Genomic DNA, 24,637 nt, shown 5'->3' with positions numbered 1-24,637 from the left:
TTCCCCCTTCTCTCTCAAACCCTAAAACCAAAACATTGACATGAACCTTGATAACAGGCCCTGGATTAAAGAACAAAAATGTGAGCAAAAACCATACATTTCATAAGCATTCCAAGTTTCTCTTTATTATAAAATAATATCCTGATTAAGACCTGCCAACTCACTCTAAGCCAACTGGAGACCCCCAGCCCACCCCTACTTACCACCTTCTCCCAATCATTTGAAAACTGAGCTGAGCACACACTATCTTGTGTTTCCTTATCCACCTTCATGTCTCCTGTATCAGAATGACCTTCACATTCGACATTATCTCATCTTGGCTGGACTTCCAGCCTTTCACCAGCCTGAGAACTTTCTGGGAATTTCCCCTTATCATTCCTTAACATCTCTCTCCGATCACTGCCCTCTAATCACCAGCAGTCCCTGGTGATCAGCCAGCTCTCTTCCCAGATCCACACCCTCCCTAAGGTCAACACAGACCCCTAGATGCTGTTCATTAACTGATCACCTGGTGAATGCCTCTGCCCAATTACTACCATTTTCTATTTTGTGCTAAACTTCAGAATGATGGGACCAAGTATATTTGTTTAGCTTGCCCACCTTAGGGTGGTTTTTCTCCATTTCCTTTACCCTTATGTTTGAAAGTGACCCCATTCTGGGGTGAATGTGTTGACGTGGTCAGTTGATAACTGCTTTACCATCCTCACCACCTCCTGGCTAGGTGAGCTTGCATGAGTTAGAGACTGTCTTTGAAACTCAGTTTTCTCACTTGTAAGAGCTGCCTTGAGGAGCTGTGGTGAATATTCAGGGAAGGTACTCAGTAGCACCTGCCTCATAGTGAGTGCTCAACAAATAGAGCCGCTTGTGACCAGGAATGGAGATGACTAATCCTGGGGAAAATTATTTGGCTAAGCTACCTGGGGTCCACTTTCACAGGAAGTTCTTGTCATACCTTGCGGTGGTTCAACACTCCTAGAGAACACTAAAGATTAAGATTTGGAGACCCCCAAACAACCTCCCCTCCCCCAAAAAGGTCAAAATCCTTAGTATAGAAACCTCCTAAACTTGTTTTGGCTTAGGTCCATTCAGACCTGGTCACTGGAGCACATCCTTCTCGAAGCAAATCCCCATGCTGGTCGTCTAGGTCAGTTACATTGAGCAGGCTATGGCTGCTCTGGGACATGGTCAGGGAGGCCTCAGCTCTCACAAGACCAGTAGTCAAGTCCCAAGAGTGCTTGGGCATTGGCTTAGCCAGCTTTATTAAGAAAAGAGGCATTCCAGGGACTTCCCTAGAAGTCGAGTGGTTAAGACTCCCCGCTTCCGCTGCAGGGAGAATGAGTTCCATCCCTGGTCCAGGAACTAAGACCCCACATGCTGTGGGGCAACTGAGCCTGTGCACCACACTGCTGAAGAAACCAACACACCCTACATCCTGTGCTCCACAGTAAGAGAAGCCACCACAATGAGACGCCTGTGCACCACAAAGAGAAAGTAGACCCCGCTCTCCGAAACCAGAGAAAGGCTGTGTGCAGCAACAAAGATCCAGCACAGCCAAAAATAAAATAATTGTTTTAATTAAATAAATAAAAAGAGGCATTCCACACAAGCCTGTTCTGCCAACTCACCCTTACAGCATCAGCAGTTGTGCATTTTTAACTGTTTGAGACTAAAATATTTCCAAAATGAATTACAATTTATTTCCAGAAGAATTGCTTAAAGAGAACTTTCCTGGTAGCTCAGATGGTGAAGAAGCTGTCTGCAACGCAGGAGACCTGGGTTGGATCAATGGGTCAGGAAGATCTCCTGGAGGAGGGAACGGCAACCCAGTCCAGTATTCTTGCCTGGAGAAGTCCATGGACAGAGAAGCCTGGCGGGCTACAGTCCATGGGGTCCCAAAGGGTCAGGCATGACTGGGCGATTCACACACACATACACACACACTGGCTTAAAGAACTCAGTATTTTCTTAGTGACTCAGGGCTCCTATTAAAACACCTACCATAACATACAGAGTGCCCTCAGCAGCCCTTCAGAGCCTGGGATTATGCCCCTACAGTAAGTGCCTGCAAAGGGTCTACTTTTTGTGTAGTTTTCCGACAGCTATGCCACCCACTGTAGTCAGTGGGCTGACCTCTGACCTCAGCGCTCCCGTCCTCCTTCCTGAGATGGTGCTACCCTGCACTGAGAAGCAAGGTGATCTTCCAGATTAAGAGATGATAACGTCCTTCTTGCCCTGTGTTCCAGCCATCACCCAGACCGTCAAATGTGCCCACGAGCGGTCAGTGCACCTCTTCATCGACTCCTTGCTGCACGCTGACATGCAGAGCACGGCCTACCTGTGCAGGGACATGGACAGCTTCAGCCAAGGCCTGTGTCTGAGCTGCAAGAAGGGTCGTTGCAACACGCTGGGCTACCACACCCGCCAGGAGTGGCAAAGCAAGAAGAGCAAGAGCCTCTTCCTGGTGACTCGAGCCCAGTCCCCGTTCAAAGGTGAGTGCAAGGGAGCCTTCACAAGGGCAGAATGCAGCCGCTTGTCTGAAGGTTCACAAGTTCTCCGGAGTCTTTTCCTGGAGCTACTGCTGGATCTGCTGTTTGCACAGATTCCAGACCGGGATGATGACACATGCCTCTCTCTTTCCCCAAGAATGTGGCCTCCTCGCTGACAAGTGCTAGAGGAGAAAGCCTGATACTTTCTGGAACAGTCCTTTGGTTGGCTGCTCTCTTCATCCATTTTCATGGTCCCCTAGCATTGTTGCAGGAAGTGGGACCCCTTCCAGGACCAGAGAGTGGTCTCTTTTCTAACACTCAGAAATGAATTGTCCGAGCTGATAAAGCAAGAGACTTTATTGGGAAGGGGCACCCGGGCAAAGAGCAAGAGAGTAAGGGAACCCAGGAGGACTGCTCTTCCATGTGGCTCGACACCTCAGGTTTAAAGGTGACGGGATTAGCTTCCAGGTTCTCTGGCCAATCATTCTGACTCAGGGTCCTTCCTGGTGGCACACGCATCGCTCAGCCAAAATGGATTTCAGCAAGGAAGATTCTGGAATGTGGTAGGACACAGGGTGTCTCCTTTTGACCTTTCCAGAACTCCTCCAGGTGGTGGTAGCTTGTTAGTTCCACATTCGTTACCAGGACCTCCTTGCAAGTGATTACTATGGTGCTTGACCAGGATGGGCGGTTTCAGTCAGTGTGCTTCCGCTAACAGAAAGTTAGATCCGGAAGGCCTGGATCACCAGGTTTCATTGTACAGGGCCTTGGAAGCTTCTCCAAACCCAGACTAGAACCCAGTGCTTTCATCTCTCCTCATGGCTTCCAGGAAAAACCTGGGCTCCAGACTACATTTGTGGTTCCCCATTTCTTCCTAAATTTTAATCAGCTTATCTTACAAGAGATTATTGTCTTATTGAGGCCCTCCCTAGAAGAAGTTCTGCTTCTCAGCCTCAGGGGAGAAAGTGAGCCCCTTCTGCTTGCCGGGTTGAACTGGAGGTCAGAAAAAGGGCTGTGGCCATGATTTGGGCTGAAGCCAGCAGAGAAATACTTCACTGAAACCTAAATCCTCCTGGAGGGAACAAGCGGACATCTGTTGCCATTAACATTTCTGCCTAATCCTTAAAACAGCTCGGGAGTGATTTAGCATCTTACTGTTCACAGCACTGGCTCACGGCCCTGGGAGGAGCCCAGTGCCGTTTGATTGTTACTCTGCATTTATCTGTAGCTACAGAAGGTGAAAGGCCTCAGCACCGCTTTGCATTTGCACAGCGTTTTACACAAAAACATTTGGTGCAGCCACAGACTCCTCATGGTGCCCACAACAGCCAGGCGAGGTCCACAGGTTCGGTTAGCCTGGAAGGAGGCTTAGAACCCAGGTCCCTCTGACTCCCAGGCTGGCATTCCTTTCATTACCACACTCCCAAGTTCAAGCTCCCACGCACAGGATTCTTTTGTTTATCTGAACTTTTGCTCTCCAGCCAGATTGCCCTTCTGTGCCGCCCAGGAATGACAGAAATCCGTTTGAGCAGCGAATAGCTTCTGAGAGCAGAAGAATGAGGGCAGGATCTTTCTTGCCTGAGGGGCAGAGGGTCCCTTCAGCTGTCCTTCCTGGAGGGGTGGAGGAGCCTGAGGCACCTGGAGCAGGTGAGGGAATTTGGAAGGCCTCCTGATTCAGGGAGATCCCCCGATCCAGGCTGCCAATTAGACACTCATTTCAGTTAACCAGCTCCTCTTTCAAATGGCAGTGCAGCCTGGAGTGATTAAGCCTCTCTGATAATCACATTTCACTGGATCTACTCTAATCCTGGAATGTTAGCATTTCAAGAAACTGTTCAATTCCACATTTCCCAGACAAGGAAACAAAGGCCCAGATAAGAGAAAATCATTTGCCCAGGGACACAAGAGGAACTCTTAGCAGAGCCAGCAGTTAGACCCAGGCCATCCCCTGGAGGAGGCTATGGCAACCCACTGCAGTATTCTTGCCTGGAAAATCCCAAGGACAGAGGATCCTGGTGGGCTACAGTCCATGGGGTTGCAAAGAGTTAGACAAGACTGAGCAACTGAGCACTCCCAACAATTAGTCGAGTGGTTTTTATCTCAGTAACCTGCCCATGGTCTGTCTATGGCGTTGAGGGAAGGAGGAGAGGTGGGGAAGGGTCTTGCTTTCTCCTTGAGATCAGCTGGAAAGAGACAGGGTCATTTTTCACTTTCCTGGGCAGGTCTGTGCATCTGACGTGAGGGACTGGGTCCTGCTGGAGGACTTCTACTGGGGGCATGGAGATAGGGTCGGGAGGTGAGAGAGTCAAGAGAAGGAAGAGGGGAGGGAAGAGTAGCTGCCACAAGCTGGGCTGAGTTTTTCCCTTGCCAAGGAGTCAGATGCCTGATCACCACACACGGCTGGTATGAACTCAAAGGAACCCTTTTCTTATGAAGGAGAACCAAGGAATCGCCTTAGGGCAGCACTATCCCACACAGCAGTTGCCAAAACCACTGTGCCAGGCCTTCACTCCTTCTTCAAGCATAATATGAGCCAGGGTCAGCAGAGGCCCTCCTTCAGGGGGGCTCAGGGGAGACCAACCCTCTCCTACGCTCTGTGCACAGGGGCTATCTATCCCAAGAAGACAGAAGAGGAGTCCCCTGGAGGCAGCACTTGAGTCTTCCTCATCAGCTGCTCATCTTGCTCAAGGGATATCCAGGGAAAATACGGAGTTGGGACTGTGAGATAAGACTGCCTGAACCAAACCCCCAGCCCCAACGAGATTCCAGGGATGAGCTGCAGCCTGCACCACACCCTCCCCTCCCCTGGGCCCTCCAAATTCTCCCCAGATCCACCTCAGCCCTTCCAGCCCTAATCTGCTCAGCCTAATTTCACTTGCTGGCAGGGAGCAGAGCCCCTCGGCCACATCAGGTACCCTGGGTACAGCTGGAAATTATGCCCAGATGAGACTCCCACCCATGTGAAAGCTGCTGCTCCTGGGGTGCCGCAGCTTGTATATTGCTTCAACTCGTACACGCTTAGTCGTGTCCAACTCTGTGCGACCCCATGGTCTGTAGCCCACCAGGCTCCTCTGTCCAGGGGATTTCTCGGGCAAGAATATTGGAACGGGTTGCCATTTCCTACTCCAGGGGCTCTCTTCCAGACCCAGGGATTGAACCCATGTCTCCTGCATCGACAGGTGGGTTCTTTACCACTGTGCCACCTGGGAAGCCCTCTATAATGTACACTAGCCATATGTGGCTATTTAAATCACTTAAAATCAAACCCTTGAAGCCTCAGTCATACTAGCCGCCTTTCAAATGCTCAACTGTGTGGCTGCCATATCAGAGAGTACAAAAATAGACCATTTCCATCATCTAGAAAGTTCTATTGATAGTGCTGACATCAAGTCTTTAATCTAGGCCCCATAACTGCTCCCCTCCTCAGCCACCATGCCATGATCATTGTGACTTGGGCTCCCAAAGTCTATTTCAGTGACCACCTCCAGCCTTTGATGAGTACTTATAGATTCATAAAGGAACAAACTGGCCCATCCCTGGTTACAGAGCATCCACAAGCCACATTTTTCAAGAACATCTAATTGTACTATATATTTCAGTGCAGGGTCTGGCTGGGCAAGATAAACATCGCCTCCTGATTGTAGTTGCAGAAAGGATGACTAACTTGGTCCTCATTCCTCTGGCTCCCAAGATATTTTGACAAAACCATCAAAGGATCTATTTTCTACAACCATACGCCAGAATTCGGGTAAACATGGAAGAGGACAGCAGGAACAGAAAAAGAACTGGAAAACAGTCGTTGAGGAAAACGAGGCAATTTATCGCCCACTTCCAAACTCACCCTCTTGGAAGGAAATTTTGCTAGTTTGGGAGCTTTTTTTTTTTTTAAAGAGAAGGAGAAGGGAAACAAACCTGTATGTAGTCCTGCTAGCAAGCACCTTATCTAATTTAATCCTCACAGCAACTGGAGGTGGTAACGGGTGGAAGAGAAGGAAGCAGCACTCAGGGGAGCTTACTAGGTGCAGGCACTACGCTGGATGTGTTGCATAAATTATTTCATTTATTATTTAATCCTCACAACAACCTACAGAGAGAGACGGAGATGGAAGTGGGGAGACTGATGTTGCCTAATTTTCCAACGGATAAATTGAGATTCAGTGAGGCTAAATCACCTCCCCAAAGTCACCCAGCTTATAAGGAGCAAACGTTATGTTGAAAACTTGTACCCTGGTGCTGAATCGAATCTCAGACAGAGTTTTGGGTGAAGTAGAAAAGAAGAACTTTATTGCTTTGCCAGGCAAAGGGGGCCACAGCTGGCTAATGCCCTCAAAACTGTGTGTCCAAACTGGGGCAAGATAGTGAGAAGTTTTATAGTAATTGTTCAAAAAGGGTATGATCCGCTAGTGGACATTCTTCTTCTGGGTTGCTGGTGAGGTAAGTGGGAGTCAGCATCATCAACCAGTTGCTCTGGGGTCTACATGCTGTGGGCAGCATACCATTGTTATAACTTCTTCCACCTGGGGTGGGTTTCCAGTATCTGCAAAATGGGTAAAGGATACTGTGGTGTATATCCCCTGATGCGGAAACAGGACCTTGCCCCCAAGGCCGCACTATTGTTTCTCCTGACCGTTAGTTTCTCCATGGTCTCGAATCCCCTCCCTCCCCTAATTAGCAACTGCTTGAATCTGCCCGTTGGAACTCAGGGAAGTTCATGGAGGCTGAATGAAGGCTGTTTCCTATAATCAAAGAAATGGGGGACACAGAAAGACCTTGTGCCCAGGAGCCCCACAGGGCCCTGCACAGTATCAAACACAATGTTTGACCCCAGGTCTCCCCCATTCCATGGCCTTCGCTCCTTTCACCACACATGGCCTAAGCATTAGGACTGAGACCAGTTCACTCAGTATTATTAACAGCTCATTCCTGAGACATAGTAGTCCATCATACCTCCGCTCTTCCCTGTCCTTCTCCTGCCTGTACTTTCTCCCTGCTCTCTGGGCCCAGCCAGCCAGTGAGAATTCGCACCAGCTGATGAGAGCACTCTTCTCTTCTGGACATATGTATACCTATGGCTGATTCATGTTGATGTATGGCAGAAACTAACACAATATTGTAAAGCAATTATCCTTCAATTAAAAATGGATGAATTGAAAAAAAAAATGCTATCTTAAACTAAAATCAGAAAAACAAAAAAGCCCATTTCTCTTCTTCCCTTGAATCTGTTCTAAGTTCATTCAGCCAGCCCTTGCTAGTGCTGGCTAGTCATGCATTAATCCCCTGCTTAAGACCATCGTTTCAATTTCATGCTTTTCAGCCTCCCTCTCGGGTTCATATGAGATTTAGGAACAAGACCTTAGTGCTGCAAGAGAACACAAGATCTCATTCTTACCATCTCCATGAGAGAAAAATCTATACATTCAAAAAAAACGACCTCTCTGCAAAGATAGTCATAATATCTCCCAAAGCCACTATCTAATGATTCAGAATATTTTCCATGAGAGCAAAAAAAAAAAAAGAAAAAAAATTTGCTTTTTTATAAATTTCCGTCACCTGGTGCCCATAGTGGCTACCTTGTAAAAAGAAACTTATTTTTTTGTTAAGCGGCACCAGTGGGGTCCACATGAAACTAGGATCCAGGGTTTCTAGGGTATCTGAACCCTACGGGGCGATCTGGTGAGGAGACTCTCCAGAGGCCTCGTATCTCTACCCCAGGTGGACTTTGCCTGATCTCGTCCAAGGTTAATGGGTTATTTCATGTTTTGCACCGTTAAGTCCTGAAATAACTTCTGCCTGGACTGAGGAACACGTTGTGCTCCCTGCAGTCACAGGAGCAAAAGCATTACCCTGAAATCATTTTTTAAAATCCTTATTAAACATGCCATAAGGTAAAGTGAGCAAAAATTATTCATGCTTTTTTCCGTAATCGTTAGACCAGCATCATTGTCCTGGGGTGTGGTGGAAAATAAAAGGCAAATGGTCTTTTTTTCTCTTTTTTTAAGGAAAAACACAAAATCCAAAATAAGAACAATTGGTTCTAAACATGAAAGTCTCTTATATACTGAAAAAAATAATTTCAGTATTTCTCACCAAAAGTGGCTTTCCTAGTACAGGGCAAACGGAATTCCTTGTGCTGTCATCGTGTGACGGGTTTGGGCATCATGCTTCTGCAGACGTGGGTGCCCATGTTTCTGCACGTCTGTGACCTCCACGATTTACACAGCCTTGATGGTTCTGACCTCCTGCATAGGTCCTGCCCCAGGGAGACACTGCAGGGCACAGATAATTCTCATCCATAGGATGTAAGAGCTAACAGGACCTTTGCAATCATCAAAGCCAATCCCTTCCTTCAGAATCTTGGGGAACCATGACATCTCAGATATGGAAATTGGTCTCTTCCTACTCACATTTTAAGACCAAAGGAAGATAAAATCCCATCTCCAGTGCAGGGACATGAAACATTTATCCCTGCCCCAGGGGCTGGACATTTAGCAGACCAGCAACTGCGAAGAAGCCGCAGCAGTGATAGCCCAGGATGGATGTCAGTGGATCAGACCCTGCAGGCACTTTGTTTCGGTGGCTTCACAGGAGGCAGGTTTAGACTGCAGCTTTTCTTCAGGGCTGTTGGCTGTTTGCTTTCAAAGGGAAGATTCAGCTTGCCAGAACCAGAATCCCAGGACACAGTGGGAAGGGCCTTTTGGAATCAGACAGACACCTGGGTTCAAAGTCGGCTCCACTTCTAACTACCTGAGTCACTTGGACTCCTCCCCAAATCTCTGCTTTGTTGTTGTTTAGTCTCTAAGTCATGTCCATCTCTCTGCAACCCCCTGGACTGTAACTAGCCAGGCTCCCCTGTCCGTGGGATTTCCCAGGCAAGAATACTAAAGTGGGTTGTCATTTCCTTCTCCAGGGGATCTTCTTGACACAAGGATCGAACCTGCATCTCCTGCAATGGCAGGAGGATTCTTTACCTAGTGAGACACCAGTGAATCGCAAATCTCTGCTTCCTTATCTGTAATTCATTGGGATCACTGACACCCTACCTCTCTGGGTCTCAGCAGTAAACAGGACTCCACTCACCTGAGTCAGCTAAAGAAAGCAGGCAGAAAGAAAGCACCCACCTTAGAGAAGGTGGGTGATATTAAGGAAAGCAACATGGGGTGTTAATGCACCTCAAATCTAACAACAGGGTGCTTGGAGAAGCGAAGAGAAGGAATAGCCGAAGAGAATGTAAGCTGTGGAGGAGAAGCTACCGACAGCAGCTCACCAGGGAGAGCAGTTACTACAGTCAGGCTTCAAAGCAGGAGGGAGCAGAGAAATACCCTGAGCTCTCTCTGCTCTGCCCTGATCTCCTGCTGGCGCGTCCTCAGTGGGTCAGTGTGAACCAGAAGCCATCCAATAAGGAAGCCGGGAGATGAGACTCTGGGGCTCACATCCTGGGGTCCAGAACTGGGTAGAGAGTGGACCAGGACAGCAGGGGCAGGTGTAGAAAATGCAGTCTCATTGTATTATCCTCATTTAGTCTGGAGGACAAAAATAACGTATGCAAAGCACTTAGTATAGGGCTTCCCTGGTGGCTCAGCGGTAAAGAATCCACCTGTCAATGCAGGAGATGTGGGTTCGATCCCTGGGTTGGGAAGATCCCCTGGAGAAGGAAATGGCAACCCACTGCAGTATTCTTGCCTGGGAAGTCCCATGGACAGAGGAGACTGGTGGGTTACAGTCCAGGGCGTTGCAAAGAGTCAGACACGACTTAGCGACTAAACAACAACAAAAAGCACTTAGTATGTACCCTGATGTTTAGTAGGATCTCAACAAGTGGAAGCAATATTCTGATCAGTCCTATTCACAATTAGACTCCCTAATGTAACATGTGTTCTGCCTTGTTTTCACACAAAAAGCCCCAGAAGCACTCCTTACATTCCCAATGTTTGCTGTGAATCACGGAGGTTCAAGTGTTAACATGACCCCAACACTGCCCTCAAGGAGAGAAGATCCTGGACATTGATGCCCATGAGACTGGATAGGAGGTGACAAGGGTCACAGAAGTGACTCTGCTTCCCAGCTGCAAGCCCCTCTAAGGCCAGGACCACAGCTTCTGGTTCTGTGATCTTGCTTAATACTTAAAAAATTTTTTCTTTTTCCAGGAAGAGTCTAATTAGAATACATGCTCATTGCAGAAAATGTGGAACTTGCAGAAAATCACAAAAAAGATAATAAAAATCACTTCTCTCCCCTCCCCAGAGATAATCACTTAATATTTTTGCAAATCTCCCTCCTTCTGTGCATTCTGTTTTATTAGAATTAGTCTCATGTTAGATGTACAATGTGTATCCTGATGGCTGGTTGGGGTTTTTTTCCCCCACTTCTTTCATAAGCATTGAAACCATTCCAAAAATATCTTTTAATCACTTCATAAGAGTAAATCACATGTTTGGGAATATGAACTTGGAATCAGCAGACTAAAGTCTAATTGCAGCTTTGCTAGTTCATAGCTGCATGACAATGGACAAGTTACTTAAATTTCCTGAGCTTCAGCTTCTTCATCTGTAAAATGATGCAAATGGAGGTTAAAGTAGGCATCTTACAAAGTTGTAGAAAAGAGAAATGAAATAATTTTGAGAAACAATAGTTCAGTGTCTGGAACAAAACAAAGAGCTAAATGGTGATTACAATAATTGTCCTTATTAGTCCATAGTCATTTCTCTATTGGTGAATATTTAGGGTGTTTTTAATTTATTTTTAATTAAAAATTCTGTTACGATGTCTTTGAACTTCAACCTCTTTCCACACATGAACATTTTCCTTAGGGTATATAAAGCTATTGGTCCTGGGTATAAACTCTTAAAAGTTCAAGTTCTGGAGTCAGGGGGCCTGGACTTACATCATAGCTATGCTACTTACTAGCTGCGTGATACTGGAAAAATCACTTAACCTCTCTGTGCTTCAGTTTCCTCTTCTCTTAAATGAAATAATAATAGTATCACCGGTCATAAGGATTAAACGAGATAAAAATACAAAGTGCCAGGCACAGGTAAACAAAATAAATGTTAGTCAATGTATTACCATGCATACAGCCAGTTACACTGTTTTATTCACTTATACCCAGCAGCTTTTAGCACTGGGCTGGGTAGTAGATTTCTAATGAATACATATTAAACTGGTTGCTCTGAGTTCCTTGCATACTCTGGAAGATTCTTTGTCTCCTTGTTTGGGAATTAACTAGAGACCAGTTCTCTCATGTCATCCTGTCCACACTCTACCCCACACCCCCAATGTCTTGTCTCGATCTTTTTGTGTCATTTCAACTTACAAGACTATTTACTTGTTACAGAGTTCCCTAGACAGACCCCCAAATAGCATAAGATCTCTCCAGAGGCTTCTGCGATGATAGACCAGAGTCTCTGTCTCCACCACTGTCACTCAAGGGTTTAGGGACCCTTCCTGGGGTCCCTCGCTCCTTCTCTTATTTCTCACCCACAGCCTCACAGTCTTGAGAGCATCTAACTATTTTATTCCAGGCTGGAGTATTTGAGCACCTATTATGCAGAGGACTGCAGCCAATCCACTGCAAAACCCAAACGGGAAAATGGGCTTATGCCAAAGGTTAGAGTCGTGTAAATAACTCAGAAACCCAGCAATACAGGCACAGCAGAACCCTGCAGCTGATGTGTTGGCAGTGTGCCATTAGCCACCGCTGCTGCCAGGTCTGTGTATAGCTACCAACCTCCAGTGGAAATGTACCATTTGGGAGTAAGTAGATTGATTCTTGAGGATGGTGAATTTCCACATGCTGAGTGCATGGAATGGATAACCAAGTGGTTAGTTCCATGATCTATGCTTTCCAGGAGGAATTCTACAACAAAGCTTAGAACTCTGACTTTGAATTCTCTGGGGTGATTTCCATCTTCCTAATGTTCAGACGCATCCTGATATTCCCAAACAAATTGCCAGTTCATGCATCCCACACATGTTTATTAAGCAACGACTATGTGCAAGCACTGTATCAGGATTAGTAGATTAATCATCATCTAGAACAGAAAAAGCAAATAACAAGTAATCATATATCCCCTATCCTTTGCCCAAGGCAGACAGCAGTCCTCCTAAGAGCCTAGACATGGTCTCACAGCCCATCTCAACATAGGGCCCCAGGCAGTCCTACCAATCAAGTTGACATGCCATATTAAGCCTGTTTAAGCTAAAGTGCTACTTAGAGAATATGGAGACAGCAAGATAAAGAAGTTCAAGCAGCCATCAGTTATTTGGAAATGAGGTGGGATAATTTTGGAAATAGCCCCACACCTGGCTGATGTAACAGTGCAGGCTGACCAAGGCAATTGCTCCAGGCCATGAGCACAGACTCTGCTATGTGACCCTGAGCAGGTCACTTCACCTCTCTAGCCCTGGTTTTGTTCTTTATAAAATGAGGCTGATAGTACTTCCCTGATATTCAGTGGTAAAGCACCCGCCTGCAATGCAGGGGACATGGGTTTGATCCCTGCTCCAGGAAGATTCCACATTCCTCAGAGCAACTAAACCCAGGCACCACAACTCCCGAGCCTGTACACCTAGAGAATGTGGTCCTCAACTAGAGAAGCTAGCGAAATGAGAAACCATTCACTGCAACAAAGAGTGGCCCCCTACTCCCCGCAACTAGAGAAAGTCCATGTGCAGCAACAAAGACCCAGTGCAACCAAAAATAAATAAAAATGTTTTAAATGAGGCTGATAATAGAAATATCCTCCGCATAGGGTCATTATGATGAGTAACTGAGATGATGCCATGTAAGATGTTTAACAACGCCTGTCTGATAGGAAGGGATTTGCTTTTATTAGCTAAATATAGGCTATATTTAGGTGAAGAAGAATAGAATTAATTTCCCTATTCCAAACAACACAGAAGAAGGACATTCTGGACACTTGAAAAGATAGGACAATTTTAGGCCCAGGTACTAGAACTCGTCTTATTTCTATCAGGAAATCTGCTGTTGAACCCCACAAAACCAGTTTCCAAGCCCCAGAAGGCAGAGATGTGGTCATCAGGGCATATTTCTTGGCTGTTGGTCTGTCCCACACTAAAACTAACACCATCAAATTTACAGGCAAAAGTGAAAATAGCAGTGTGTTCTCTTGCTTTTGTCAGTGGCCTCAAAGGCAGTCTATCCTTTCATTTATAAATGGGGACTCTTGCTAAATACATGGAATAGTGCAACAGAACTTCATGTAGAAATTAGTGAGAATACCAACTATACTCCTATTTTGCCTTTTTTTTTTTTTGCTGGATAATACTTATTATATTACAAACATAAGTCCTCTTAGACATTAAAGAAATTCAGAGAAGGAATAAAAGGAAAATAAAAAAACATTCGGAATTCCACCACCCAGAAAACAAAACTGGGGTATCTATTCATCCATACTTTTCTCTCTGTTTTCTTAAATTTTAAAAAATATAAGATTTTTTATTTTAAAAATTTCTGCTTATGTTGTCTTTCTCTCTCCCTCGCCATCCCACCTCCCTCTAGTTTATCATTACCAGTTCAAGATTCGGTTCATCAACCAAACTGAGAACCCTGTAGAACCGACTTTCACCGTGTCATTCCTCGGAACAAGAGGGGAGAGGCAGAAGATCCCCATCACTCTGTGAGTATGAGATACAGCCCAGTCCGTGGTGAGGACAGGCTTAGTTTTCTCACAGGGTCTGGATGGACTCTGCTTTCCAAGGGTCGGGCCAGGCACAGCTTACTTTTCTCAGCCCAGTATGAGTGTCCCAAACACCCTGTCAGATGGGACGTCCGCCTGCGCTCGGCATCTTGTCACGCCTCCTCAGCCTCTCCCAGTCCCAAAATTACTTTATGTTGCTGCCATGTGTGTTTGTGATGGGCCCGAAGCGACAGGGGCTGAATGGAGAGGGGAACCAGAGGCGGCCAGTCTAGGAGGAGAGCTGGGAGCAGGCGCAGGACACCTTCCTGTCCCCAGCAAGGCCCTGAGCACCTTGCCAGTGAGTCCCGAAAACCGTAACCCGGAAATAAAACTGGTCTCATTCAACTTGGCACGAATTCTCCATTCAGTCAGCCTGCACTGCCAGCCCTCCCCAGCAGTCCTTTGCCCTGCTGCACACCTGCTCACAACACAGGCAGTGGCCTCACGCCTCCTGCACAGGCTGGCCAGCTTCACCGGCCGCTTTATTTCAGCATCTCCACCCTCAGCATGGGCTCTCCTTGGGAAGTGACACCAGCCTTCACCTGCTCCAGGGACGGTTCTCAGGCTCCCGAAAACCACCCCTGGTTTTGACCCTCCAATCATCCCACTGATTCAGTCACTCAGCAAGGATGTGTCAGTTCTCTGCACTAGAGGTAGAGAGGACCCTACCCTTAGGGTGCTCCCAGCCTAGTGGGGTGGGTGGATTCCTAAACGGTGCTTTGCAACATCCTGCAGGAAGAGCTAAGATGAGCTGAGCCAGGGAATTCTCCAGCCACCTGTCTCACCCTAAATCCAGTGTTAACTCTGCACCATCCCAAATCTCTCCTTGGGGGAGCAGGAATTATTCTAAGTAGTGGAAAGAGTGCCTGACTGCTCTGTCAATATTGGGACATTTTAATGTCTTAGAGATTAGTGAGTAAAGCTGATAATGAAACCTAAGGATCTGCATTTAAATTTTGCTCCAAACTGGTGCATCCCTTTTATATGTGGTTTTCTATTACTGCTATACTTGTTGTTTTCATGGAAGTTTCTGTTTATGTTGGGGAGGAAGAAAAGCACTGATCTGGAGGGAAGACTGTAGTGTGGTGCTCATGTGTTGATCAAACCTACAGAGAGCTATATTGCCCAGAAACACCTGCCTTTTTTGGAGGCAGTTCTCCTGGTGTATTAAGCTAGAGATTAGGAAGCCTGAGCTAAAGGAAGTTAGCTAGATTCATCCCTGCAGAACACTTACAACCTTTTAAACATGCTATCACAGAAAATAAGATGGTTTTCCCAGTATTACTGCTCTGGAAAACCCCTTTTTATCCTGGCACATCTATTGCTATCTCTATTAATAGTCTGTCCACCACCACTTTGGGAAATGCAGAAGAAAAGACCATCCCAAGTCATTCAGGCAAATCTAACACATCCTGAAAGTCCCTAAGCATCACTTTGCCGTTACAAATCAACTGACTATGTCTGGTTTCCTTTGTATCTTCAAGGAGCAAAGGAATTACTAGTAATGAAACCTATTCCTTTCTAATAACATTGGATGTGGATATTGGGGAACTGATCATGATCAAGTTCAAGTGGGAAAACAGCATGGTGTGGTCCAATGTCTGGAATACAGTCCAAACCATCATCCCCTGGAGAAGAGAGTCCCTTCACTCAGGCCTTGCTCTGAAGAGCATCCGAGTCAAAGTGGGAGAAACACAGCAAAGGTGAGTGCTATTTCAACCTCCTCGTAACATCTGTTGAGCGTCTACCTACGTCAGCACTTTCACAATTTAATACTTGCATTTATCTTATGAAGTGGGCATTGTTATGTTCCAACGATGGCACACAGATGCTCAGAAAGGTGCAATGACCATCCTGAGTTCCCAAAGCCACAGGCGGAAGGACCAAGATTTACACCCAGGTCTCTGATTCCCATCTAGCCTCTTTCCTGTGCCCCTCGCCCCCGACCCAGTTAATAGCTACCTGCCTCCAGAGTCTGAGAACCACTCACTGGCCCAGTGCTTTTCTGATTTCGCCACGTGATGGCCCAAGGACCACATTTTGAACAGCAAGGACCCAAAAGTGACATTTCTTCTTTGTTGTTTACCCAGAGAAATGCTTTTAGCAGATCACAATCTCAAAATCTCACACTGAAGTGGCACCTTTCAAATCTTAGAATGCCAAAGGATCACTGGGAAGCATATGAAACATGCAGAATCCCCAGACCCACCCTTCTGACTGGCTGTGGTCTATGGAGGACCACACATTTGGTGATAAGAGCCCTAGGAAATTCTGGTGTGGACCAGCGGGTTACCCTCAGGAGGTGCAGTTCTGTGTGACTGAATGTCTCCCTTGGCCCACGGGCCCTGGGACACGCAGAGGTGGGTTGAGGGCAGGGAGTTAAGGCAAGAAAGGATGTCCAGATGCTCCCTTAGTGCTCTCAGCAGAGCAAAGGGATGCTCGGTATATTTTCCCAGGGCTGCCATGCTTTTCTGTGGTTCTGCAGTTCCGCAGACCCTCTCCTGTCTCCTCCCCACTCTGTTCAGGAAATGTGTCTCTCCTTTCCTACTGCCCTCTGTCGAGCATCCCGCTTTCTCTCTGGAGTGCCGCCAGCGGAGCTGAAGAGCAGCACGCCCCTCACCTCTGAACTGCTCTCCTCCCTTACCCCTGGGGTGTCACTGCTAGCAGCCGCCTGTGGCAGATTTATGCCCCCTGAGTCCCTCACACAACCGCACTCTGAGATTTTATCTCCCTGGGATACAAAATCCTGGCAATTACTAAAAGCATACTCTGCAGTCAGCCAACAGATTTCTCCACATGATCAATTTGAGAAAATTAAACTGCTTCTCTCCTCTTCAGCGCTTAGCTATTCTTGCATGACTTGTTGCCCCTTTAGAGCAGCTCAGCTTCTAAGCATCAACCCTCCCCGGATTCTCTCAGCTAGAGAGTAAATCCTCAGTTTTAGAGGCCGCTCGCCATGACAGTTCTAGGTGCCTCGACCTGAACGATAGTATAAAACACAGGGCTGCCTTCTCCCCTGGTGCTTACCCACACAGCTCTGCAGAAGGAAGGGAGGAATGAGAGCAGTGTTACAGAGCCCTTGCTGCACCATGGGCTTGAACTAGGGGCTCTAGAGCATTCACCTCAAGGAGGCTTCCCAGCAACCCTCTGAAACAGGCAGTATTGCTGTGCAGCTTAGGAGCCTGAGGCTCCCGGGAGTTACGCAGCTTGGGGACATTGCTAATAATTGTCTGAGCCCAGGTCTGACTTAGTTTGTCTGATCCATTGCCCATTCGTTGCCTCTGCAGTTTCTAACAGCTCCGCCTCCATTAGTCATGGTCCCATTGATCTGACTTTCTTTAATCTAGCAGTGTTGTAGAGATGGAAATGAATATGTATGCACATCACAGCTTTCCTCAGGGCTGTAAGAGGTACATCATGAAAAGGAAGGAAGGGATCTGGGACCTATAGTTCTTTAAGTTTTTAACTCAGTGCTTCCTATGGGTCTTTGGAGTACCCAATGGCATTGGGAAGGATGCCAAAAAAATATCAGAGTTGTGGCTTTGGGCATTAAGAAACTCCAGGACCTAATTAGGAAAACAAGATGCGTTAATTTTACTAATGATCTGCTTCATCCCAGGGTTTCTCAAACTTTAATGTGCACATGAATCATCTGGAAATCATGTTAAAATGTAGGCTCTGCTTCAGTAGGCAGAGATGGAGCCTGAGAGTCTACATCTCTAACAAGCTCCCAGGCGCTGCTGATGCTGCTGGTCCATGGATCGCACTCTGAATAGTGAGAATCTAGTATTGCAGGGTCTAGAAGTCTAAGAAAGACAATGGTTCAGGTTGGTTCTGTAGGTAAATGTTGCAGCAGGCTTCAGGGAGGCCAAGAGGTATTCCCAGAGAGACAGGCAGTGAGAAGAGCAATACGCAGACGGAATCCAATGACCTCTGCATCAGCTGGACCTAAAGTCAAATTTTGATTTCACTGCTTCCACCTATGTAGGCTCAGACAATAATTGTTCCTCTCTGAGACTCATTTCTTTAGGAATGAATGGGAATTATAATATGTACCTCATGCGGCTAATAACAACTACTAATTTCTGAGTACCTTTTACAAACTAAAATCCCAGAGCTGGGATGCAAACATTAAACCTCACACTCTTAATCTCTTTGCTAACAATAAGAGGAAAAAAAAAGGTTAAGTGACTTGCTCTTTACCTCTGTGGAAGGAGTTGAATGAGAGGTGACTTTCCTCCTCTAAAGCACAAAGTCAGGGGTGAGAGGACTGTTGTAGGGTGAAGACCGAGAGCAGAGAAGATTTTCTATAGCAACACATGAAAAGCGATTGGCTAAACAAAATGAGAAGATGTTTGATTGCCTCAGTAATCATATAAACACAGACCAAAAATCAATGAAATTATCACTGGTCACCCATTAGTTTTGCAGGAGTTAAAACACAGATAACATCCAGAGTTGGTAAAGGTGTGGAGAAATGGGCATTCTCATATACTATTCGTGGAAGTATAAATTACAGAGCTTCTGTAGGGGAATTTCATTCAACAACTAATATTTAGTGAGCATATATCTTATGCTAGACAGTACTGTGGGCACAGGATATACAGTAGTAAACAGAGTAGATGAAGCCCTTGGTCTCTTATATTATCAAAATTTGACATATGCAGAATCTTGACCCAGAATTTTATGCTAGGTGTCTACCCTGGAGAAATATTCAACATATCCACTAAGGATATCTATGCACTAAAATGATTGTTGCAGTAGTGTTTGTAAATACTAACCCATTGGGGAAAATCCCAATCTCCTTTAAAAGGAAAATGGCTAAATGCATGGTGGTACATCCATACACTGGAATGTTATATAGCAGGTGAGAAAGAATCAAGTAGATTTTTTTTCTTTAAAATATAGTCGATTTATAGTATTTCAGGTATACAGCAAAGTGATTCACCTATCCAGATTCTTTTTCATTATAGGTTATTACAAGATATTGAATATAGTTCTTTGTGCTAAGGTCCTTGATGTTCATCTGCTTTATGTAGAGTAGTGTATATCTGTTAATTCCGAATTCCCAAATTATTCTTCCCTTTCACTCCTCCCTTTGGTAAGCATAAGTTTGTTTTCTATGTCTGTGAGTCTATTTCTGTTTAGTAAACAAATTCACTTGCATAATTTTTTAGATTCCACATATGAGTGATATCATACGATATTTGTCGTTCTGTTTGACTTACTTCACTTAGTATGATCATCTTTAGGTCCATCCGAGAATGAAATAGATGTGTGTATACTTACACAAACAGGTTTCCAAGTATGTTATTTGATAATGAGGAAATTTTTTCAGAAAAATTCATACAACAAATTTTATGTTTGTATATGAACACCCATACAAGTGTAAATGCATACAAAGAGGTCTGGAAAGATAGAAACCAAACCATGAAAACAGGAAGAGGAGTCATATTAATGAAAGGTGATGGAGAAGACCTTTAATACTCAACTTTATATATTGGAGATCAGTCCTGGGTGTTCTTTGGAAGGACTGATGCTAAAGCTGAAAGTCCAATACTTTGGCTACCTCACATGAAGAGTTGACTCATTGGAAAAGACTCTGATGCTGGGAGGGATTGGGGGCAGGAGAAGGGGACGACAGAGGACGAGATGGCTGGATGGCATCACCGACTCAATGGACATGAGTTTGGGTGGACTCCAGGAGTTAGTGATGGACAGGGAGGCCTGGCGTGCTGCGATTCATGGGGTTGCAAAGAGTCAGACACAACTGAGCAATTGAGCTGAACTGAACATATATTTCTTTACTATTTGAATTTTTCAAATGTACCCATAATTATAATACTTTTTAATTTTAGAAGTTTGATTTAGTAAACACTTGACCTTAGATATAATTTTTTTTAAAAAGAAGCTATAAACTACAATTCTCTGTGACTATTGCTATTTTTTTCCCCCCCAAATAGATTCAGTTGAAGTCAGTAACACAAAATAGCATCTCAGGCCAAACCAATGGTCAAAGTCATCAGCTGTTGGTCTCCAAGAGAGACCCAGAACCCATGGTGATGTCCTTTGTGGCTGAAAGATCAATTAAGAGGGAAGGGCAGGCTTTTAGTGCTGAGCCAAGCAGACGCTGGTGACAGTGGCCTCATGCCCAGGTACCTTTAAGAGGGCTATTGACAAACTGGAGTGTGTCCAAAGAAGGAAGGCTGGGAGCGGAGCCTGCCTGTGAGGAACAGTTGAAGAAAGTGCGACTGTTTGCCTTGGAGACAGGGTCATGTAGTGAAAGAAACAATTGTTACTCTCAAAGCTTTGATGAGCTGTATAAGGCAGAACAAAGCAGGACTGCCCCAGGACTTTGAGTTCTTTACAGAAGTGAAATATCACACCATGAAGAGCTCCTGGAAGCCTTACGCAGATTGCTTTAACTGATTTGGGTTTTGTTTTTCTCTGAAGTTATAAAAATATTTGTGGTCATAAAGACCTAGTTTATTTTTTTTGTCTTTTAAAAAATAGCATAAAATTTATGTTACATGAATTGAGTATTTAACAAAGGACAAAACATTTCAATAAGCTCCATCCAAAACTTAGTGCTGTGTTTGATGTTTCCTATGCAGAATGACATTTTGCTCAGAAAACATGAATGATCTAGTACTTCACCCAGCCCGGGAGAAAACCTTTGTGAGATGTGAAGCAAACTCCGAAACACTGAAACGAAAGATCAGATGAGCTTTAACGAAGACCCAGTGTGAAGAATAAATGATTTTATACCTTATCTGGAATGGTTACTTTGTTTGGAAACCGAAGTTACATAAAGAATCTTGCATAAAGCTTTAATAGGGTTTAGATTTAAAAGGGAGCTCATTTCACTATTATAAACTGAGATTTTCAAAACTGTTATGTAACTATATTCAAATATTAGTGTAACCAGAAATTTCCCAATTTTCTGACTAATTGGTACTTTATGCAAATAAGTACAAATTTAAGAGCCATCTGAGATCCACTGTTCTAATTTAAAATGTCTTTTACAATTAAGTCAAATTTTCCATATTTCCTTGCTAGTTTGTTCTGATCAGTTTTTTGAAGCATGCTGGAAAGGTACTTCTTTACAATATAATTAGCATTTCCATAAAGTGAAATTCCAGTTAATCACAGCTGTGTGTCCCAAAGCACATACCCTTCAAGACCATTCAGCTCACCCAAAGAAAAAAAGTTCTACTTAAACTAAGAGTTTCCATCAAACAAATCATACAATTATTTCACTGAACCAAACCGAGAGTAGTAGAATTCTCCTAAAACTACTAATGATAACCATAAAAGCTGGGCAGTCGGTCACTGTAATGATTAAATTACTATTTAAGTACCATTTTCCTCTTTCACTAATGCTTGCTACAAAAGCTGATGGAAAACTTGGACTATCTCAAAGACTTAGATATCAAATCTCAAACTGCCCAATAAATGAAATAATGATGCTTTGACCAGCAAATTCCACCACAGAGCATGCAAAGGAAATATTAGATCTGGCAATTACTTGGATCTGTGTTTCACGTAATTCAAAGAAGAGAATCTCACTATGCATGTGAAAGTTTCACCTGACCTTGGCATAGCCCCAGCTCTACACAGCTCATCATTCACATGCTCTTCCCCAGAACAGGACTCCCACAGACAAAAGTCCTGAGGAGATGTCTGCCTCTGATGAAATCAATTGCATGATTCACTTTTATTTTCCTTGGAAAGACCCACAGAACTAAAGGATGTGGGGGAGGAAGGACAGCTGGGTCAAGGCTGTATATTGTGTCCCGAATGCTACCCTTGACTGCAAAAGCATCTGACTGCCCTTTTAGCTATTGTGTCTAGAAATATTAGATACTAAAATGAACAATGTTTTCCATTATGTCAGAAATACTAAGATTTATAATAAGATAACCTTTGCATTAGATTAGCATGTTTTATCATTGACTATCCAGAGAAAATTTTAAATATCACTTTTGGGGACTTCCTTGGTGGTCCAGTGGTTACGAATCCACCTGCCAATGCCTTCCCTGCTCTGGGAAGACCCCACGTTGCCTTGGAGCAACTAAGTCCATGCACTGCAACTACTGAGTCTATGTTCTGGAGCCCACAAACCGCAGCTACTAAAGCCCACACACCCTAGAGCCCAGGCTCACAATAAGAGAAGCCACCAGAATGAGGATCCTGGTCACTACAACTAGAGAAAGCCTGCTCACAGCAACGAAGATCCAGCACAGTCAAAAATATAATAATTAAATTTCAAAATTTTAAAACACCACTTTTTAAATATATTCTTTGCTATATACCCTGTAGAATCTATGCACAAGTCAAAGGATACTCCTATCAGCCTTGAAAACATCACAACCCAAAACAGTCCACATATTCACCCATGCAATGCAATGAACTGTGGTATATTCTTACTAATGGTTGTTAAACAGCAGCAAAAAAGATGACCCAAAGCTACACACATAACAAGATAAGGCTGAGTCTAGAGGGAGACAGAGAAGCACTGAGGCAGCAGAATTTAAGGAAGCACGGTGGGCTTATGCATTTACACAAACACACAAATATATATGTAGTATGTTACACGGAGAGCTAAAGTGTACCATTAATGACAGATAAAAGAGGTGGTAAAGGACTCGGTGGTTAAGAATCCACCTGCCAATGCAGGAGACAGGGATTTGATCCTGTGCCCAGTAAGATCCCAAAGGCCGCAGGACAGCTAAGCCCATGGGCTGAAACTACTGAGCCCACACACCCTAGAGCCTATGCTGTGCAACAAGGGAAGCCATGAGAAGCCCGAGCACCGCAACTCGAGCGAGCAGCCACCACTTGCCACAACTCGAGAAAGCCCATGCTCAGCAACAAAGACCCAGCTCAGCCAAAACTTCAAAAATAAGTTTTTCTAATTAAATTAAGTTTAAAAATAAAACCAGTTTTATTAAAAAAAAAAAAAAAAAAAGATAGGTGGTAAAGTACGAAGTGAAATCAATAACACCTCTGGCCCAAGAATGAGATTGTAGTAATCTGGAAAGAGGAAGTGCACATTAGAGTTCTGGGTGCCAGCAACATTGCACATGTCACTCCGGATGGTGGTTGCACAGGTGTTCATTTTTATCACTGTTCTTTAGTGAATTTTTTCATGCACTATCAGTATGAATGTCACATTTCGTAATACAAAGAAAAAAAAAAGGGCAGAGTTAAAACCATTTTTCTACTCTAGCATACTTTCCGATACTAATTAGTTTCACACAAAATACAATTAGAAATTATTTCATCTTCTGTAGGAAAACTTGAAGTGACACAGGACGTCATAACATTTGGGGCAGAGAAATCAATAAGCAACCAACATGACAAATGGCTCACAGGAACATTTGAGACTCCTCCTGGCATGGATTACTTTTCACTCAGGAAGATGTGTTCATCGACATCACATTTTCTGAAGAACATCTTAGGAGGGAAGTCAAATAGGGAAACTGAATAATGCAGCCACATCTGTTCATTGCACATGCAAAATGCTGGCTGGTTCGCTGATTATATTCACCTCTCCTCCAAAGAATCTGTATTTATGAGCCCACTCAGGAAAGATAACACTGGCATCTTGCCTTTCAGGCAAAAGTCTGTTTGTGCTTTACTTGTAAGAAAGCATGAAAGAAATGGGGCATCAATTACACTGCAGCTGGGCTCTTTGAGGTGCCCAGAGTCAGAGAGAGGGAAACAAGCATTCCATTCAACACTAAAATGAATGTGCTGCCCTCCAGAGCAAAGCTGCCTGTCCTCAGTATTCACCTTGATAATGTTGCCACAAACACTGAAAGTTTTGGTGGTCGTTACACATCTCTGGGGTGGCAAAGCAAGAAGTCAGACTACCCAGGGCAAGGCCAGCTCTCCCACAGAGTCTGGATGCGAGGGAGGTCAGATGGATAGGAAATAGATGGGCAAGAAGAAGCCTGAGGAGACTTCCCTGGCAGTCCAGTGGTTAAGATTGAACCTTCCAATGCAGGGGGTTTGGGTTTGATCCCTGGTTGGGGCGCTAAGATCTCACATGCCTCGCAGCCAAAGAAACAGAACATAAAACTGAATCAGTATTGTAACAAATTCAATAAAGACTTTAAAAATGGTACACACTGAAAACTATATGTTAAAAAAGAGGGATACTGAAGTCAATCCACTGAGTCACCACCTACCTGCCTACCTTATCTCATATTACAAACTTTTTGAATTCCAATGATCTCTATGCGATGAATGGCCCCCAGCAAACCTCTTTCCTTCAGTTGGGGCTCAGGATAGGCTGCCCCTCAAAATGCCACAATGCCATATTGGTTATTTTGGAATAAAGTTATTTAGGAAATGGCCAGTGCAAGAGGGACACCCTTTTGTACCTCCCTACAAGCAGGGAATAAATCTCTCCTGTGAAGGTGCCCTTTCTGATCTGAAGGTAGAACG

The 24,637-nt window shown here is 44.7% G+C and overlaps 1 protein-coding gene across 3 annotated transcripts in view; it reads left to right on the top strand.

Moving 5' to 3' along the window:
• The window catches only part of LIPC (lipase C, hepatic type), a 187,223-nt gene extending 166,269 nt beyond the window's left edge, over positions 1 to 20,954 (top strand). For all 3 annotated transcript variants that reach the window (XM_012181458.3, XM_042252391.1, XM_012181459.3), the window contains 4 exons: positions 2,244 to 2,489; positions 14,005 to 14,122; positions 15,667 to 15,885; positions 20,797 to 20,954. In XM_012181458.3, the coding sequence (XP_012036848.1) occupies positions 2,244 to 2,489; positions 14,005 to 14,122; positions 15,667 to 15,885; positions 20,797 to 20,908 (695 nt within the window). In that variant the 3' untranslated portion in view covers positions 20,909 to 20,954. The remainder of the gene's footprint in view (positions 1 to 2,243; positions 2,490 to 14,004; positions 14,123 to 15,666; positions 15,886 to 20,796) is intronic.
• Positions 20,955 to 24,637: the final 3,683 nt, after the last annotated feature.

The sequence above is a fragment of the Ovis aries genome, chromosome 7 (assembly GCF_016772045.2).
Source record: "Ovis aries strain OAR_USU_Benz2616 breed Rambouillet chromosome 7, ARS-UI_Ramb_v3.0, whole genome shotgun sequence".
In the NCBI taxonomy this organism is placed as follows: domain Eukaryota; kingdom Metazoa; phylum Chordata; class Mammalia; order Artiodactyla; family Bovidae; genus Ovis; species Ovis aries.
This window is presented reverse-complemented; position numbering and strand designations above follow the sequence as displayed.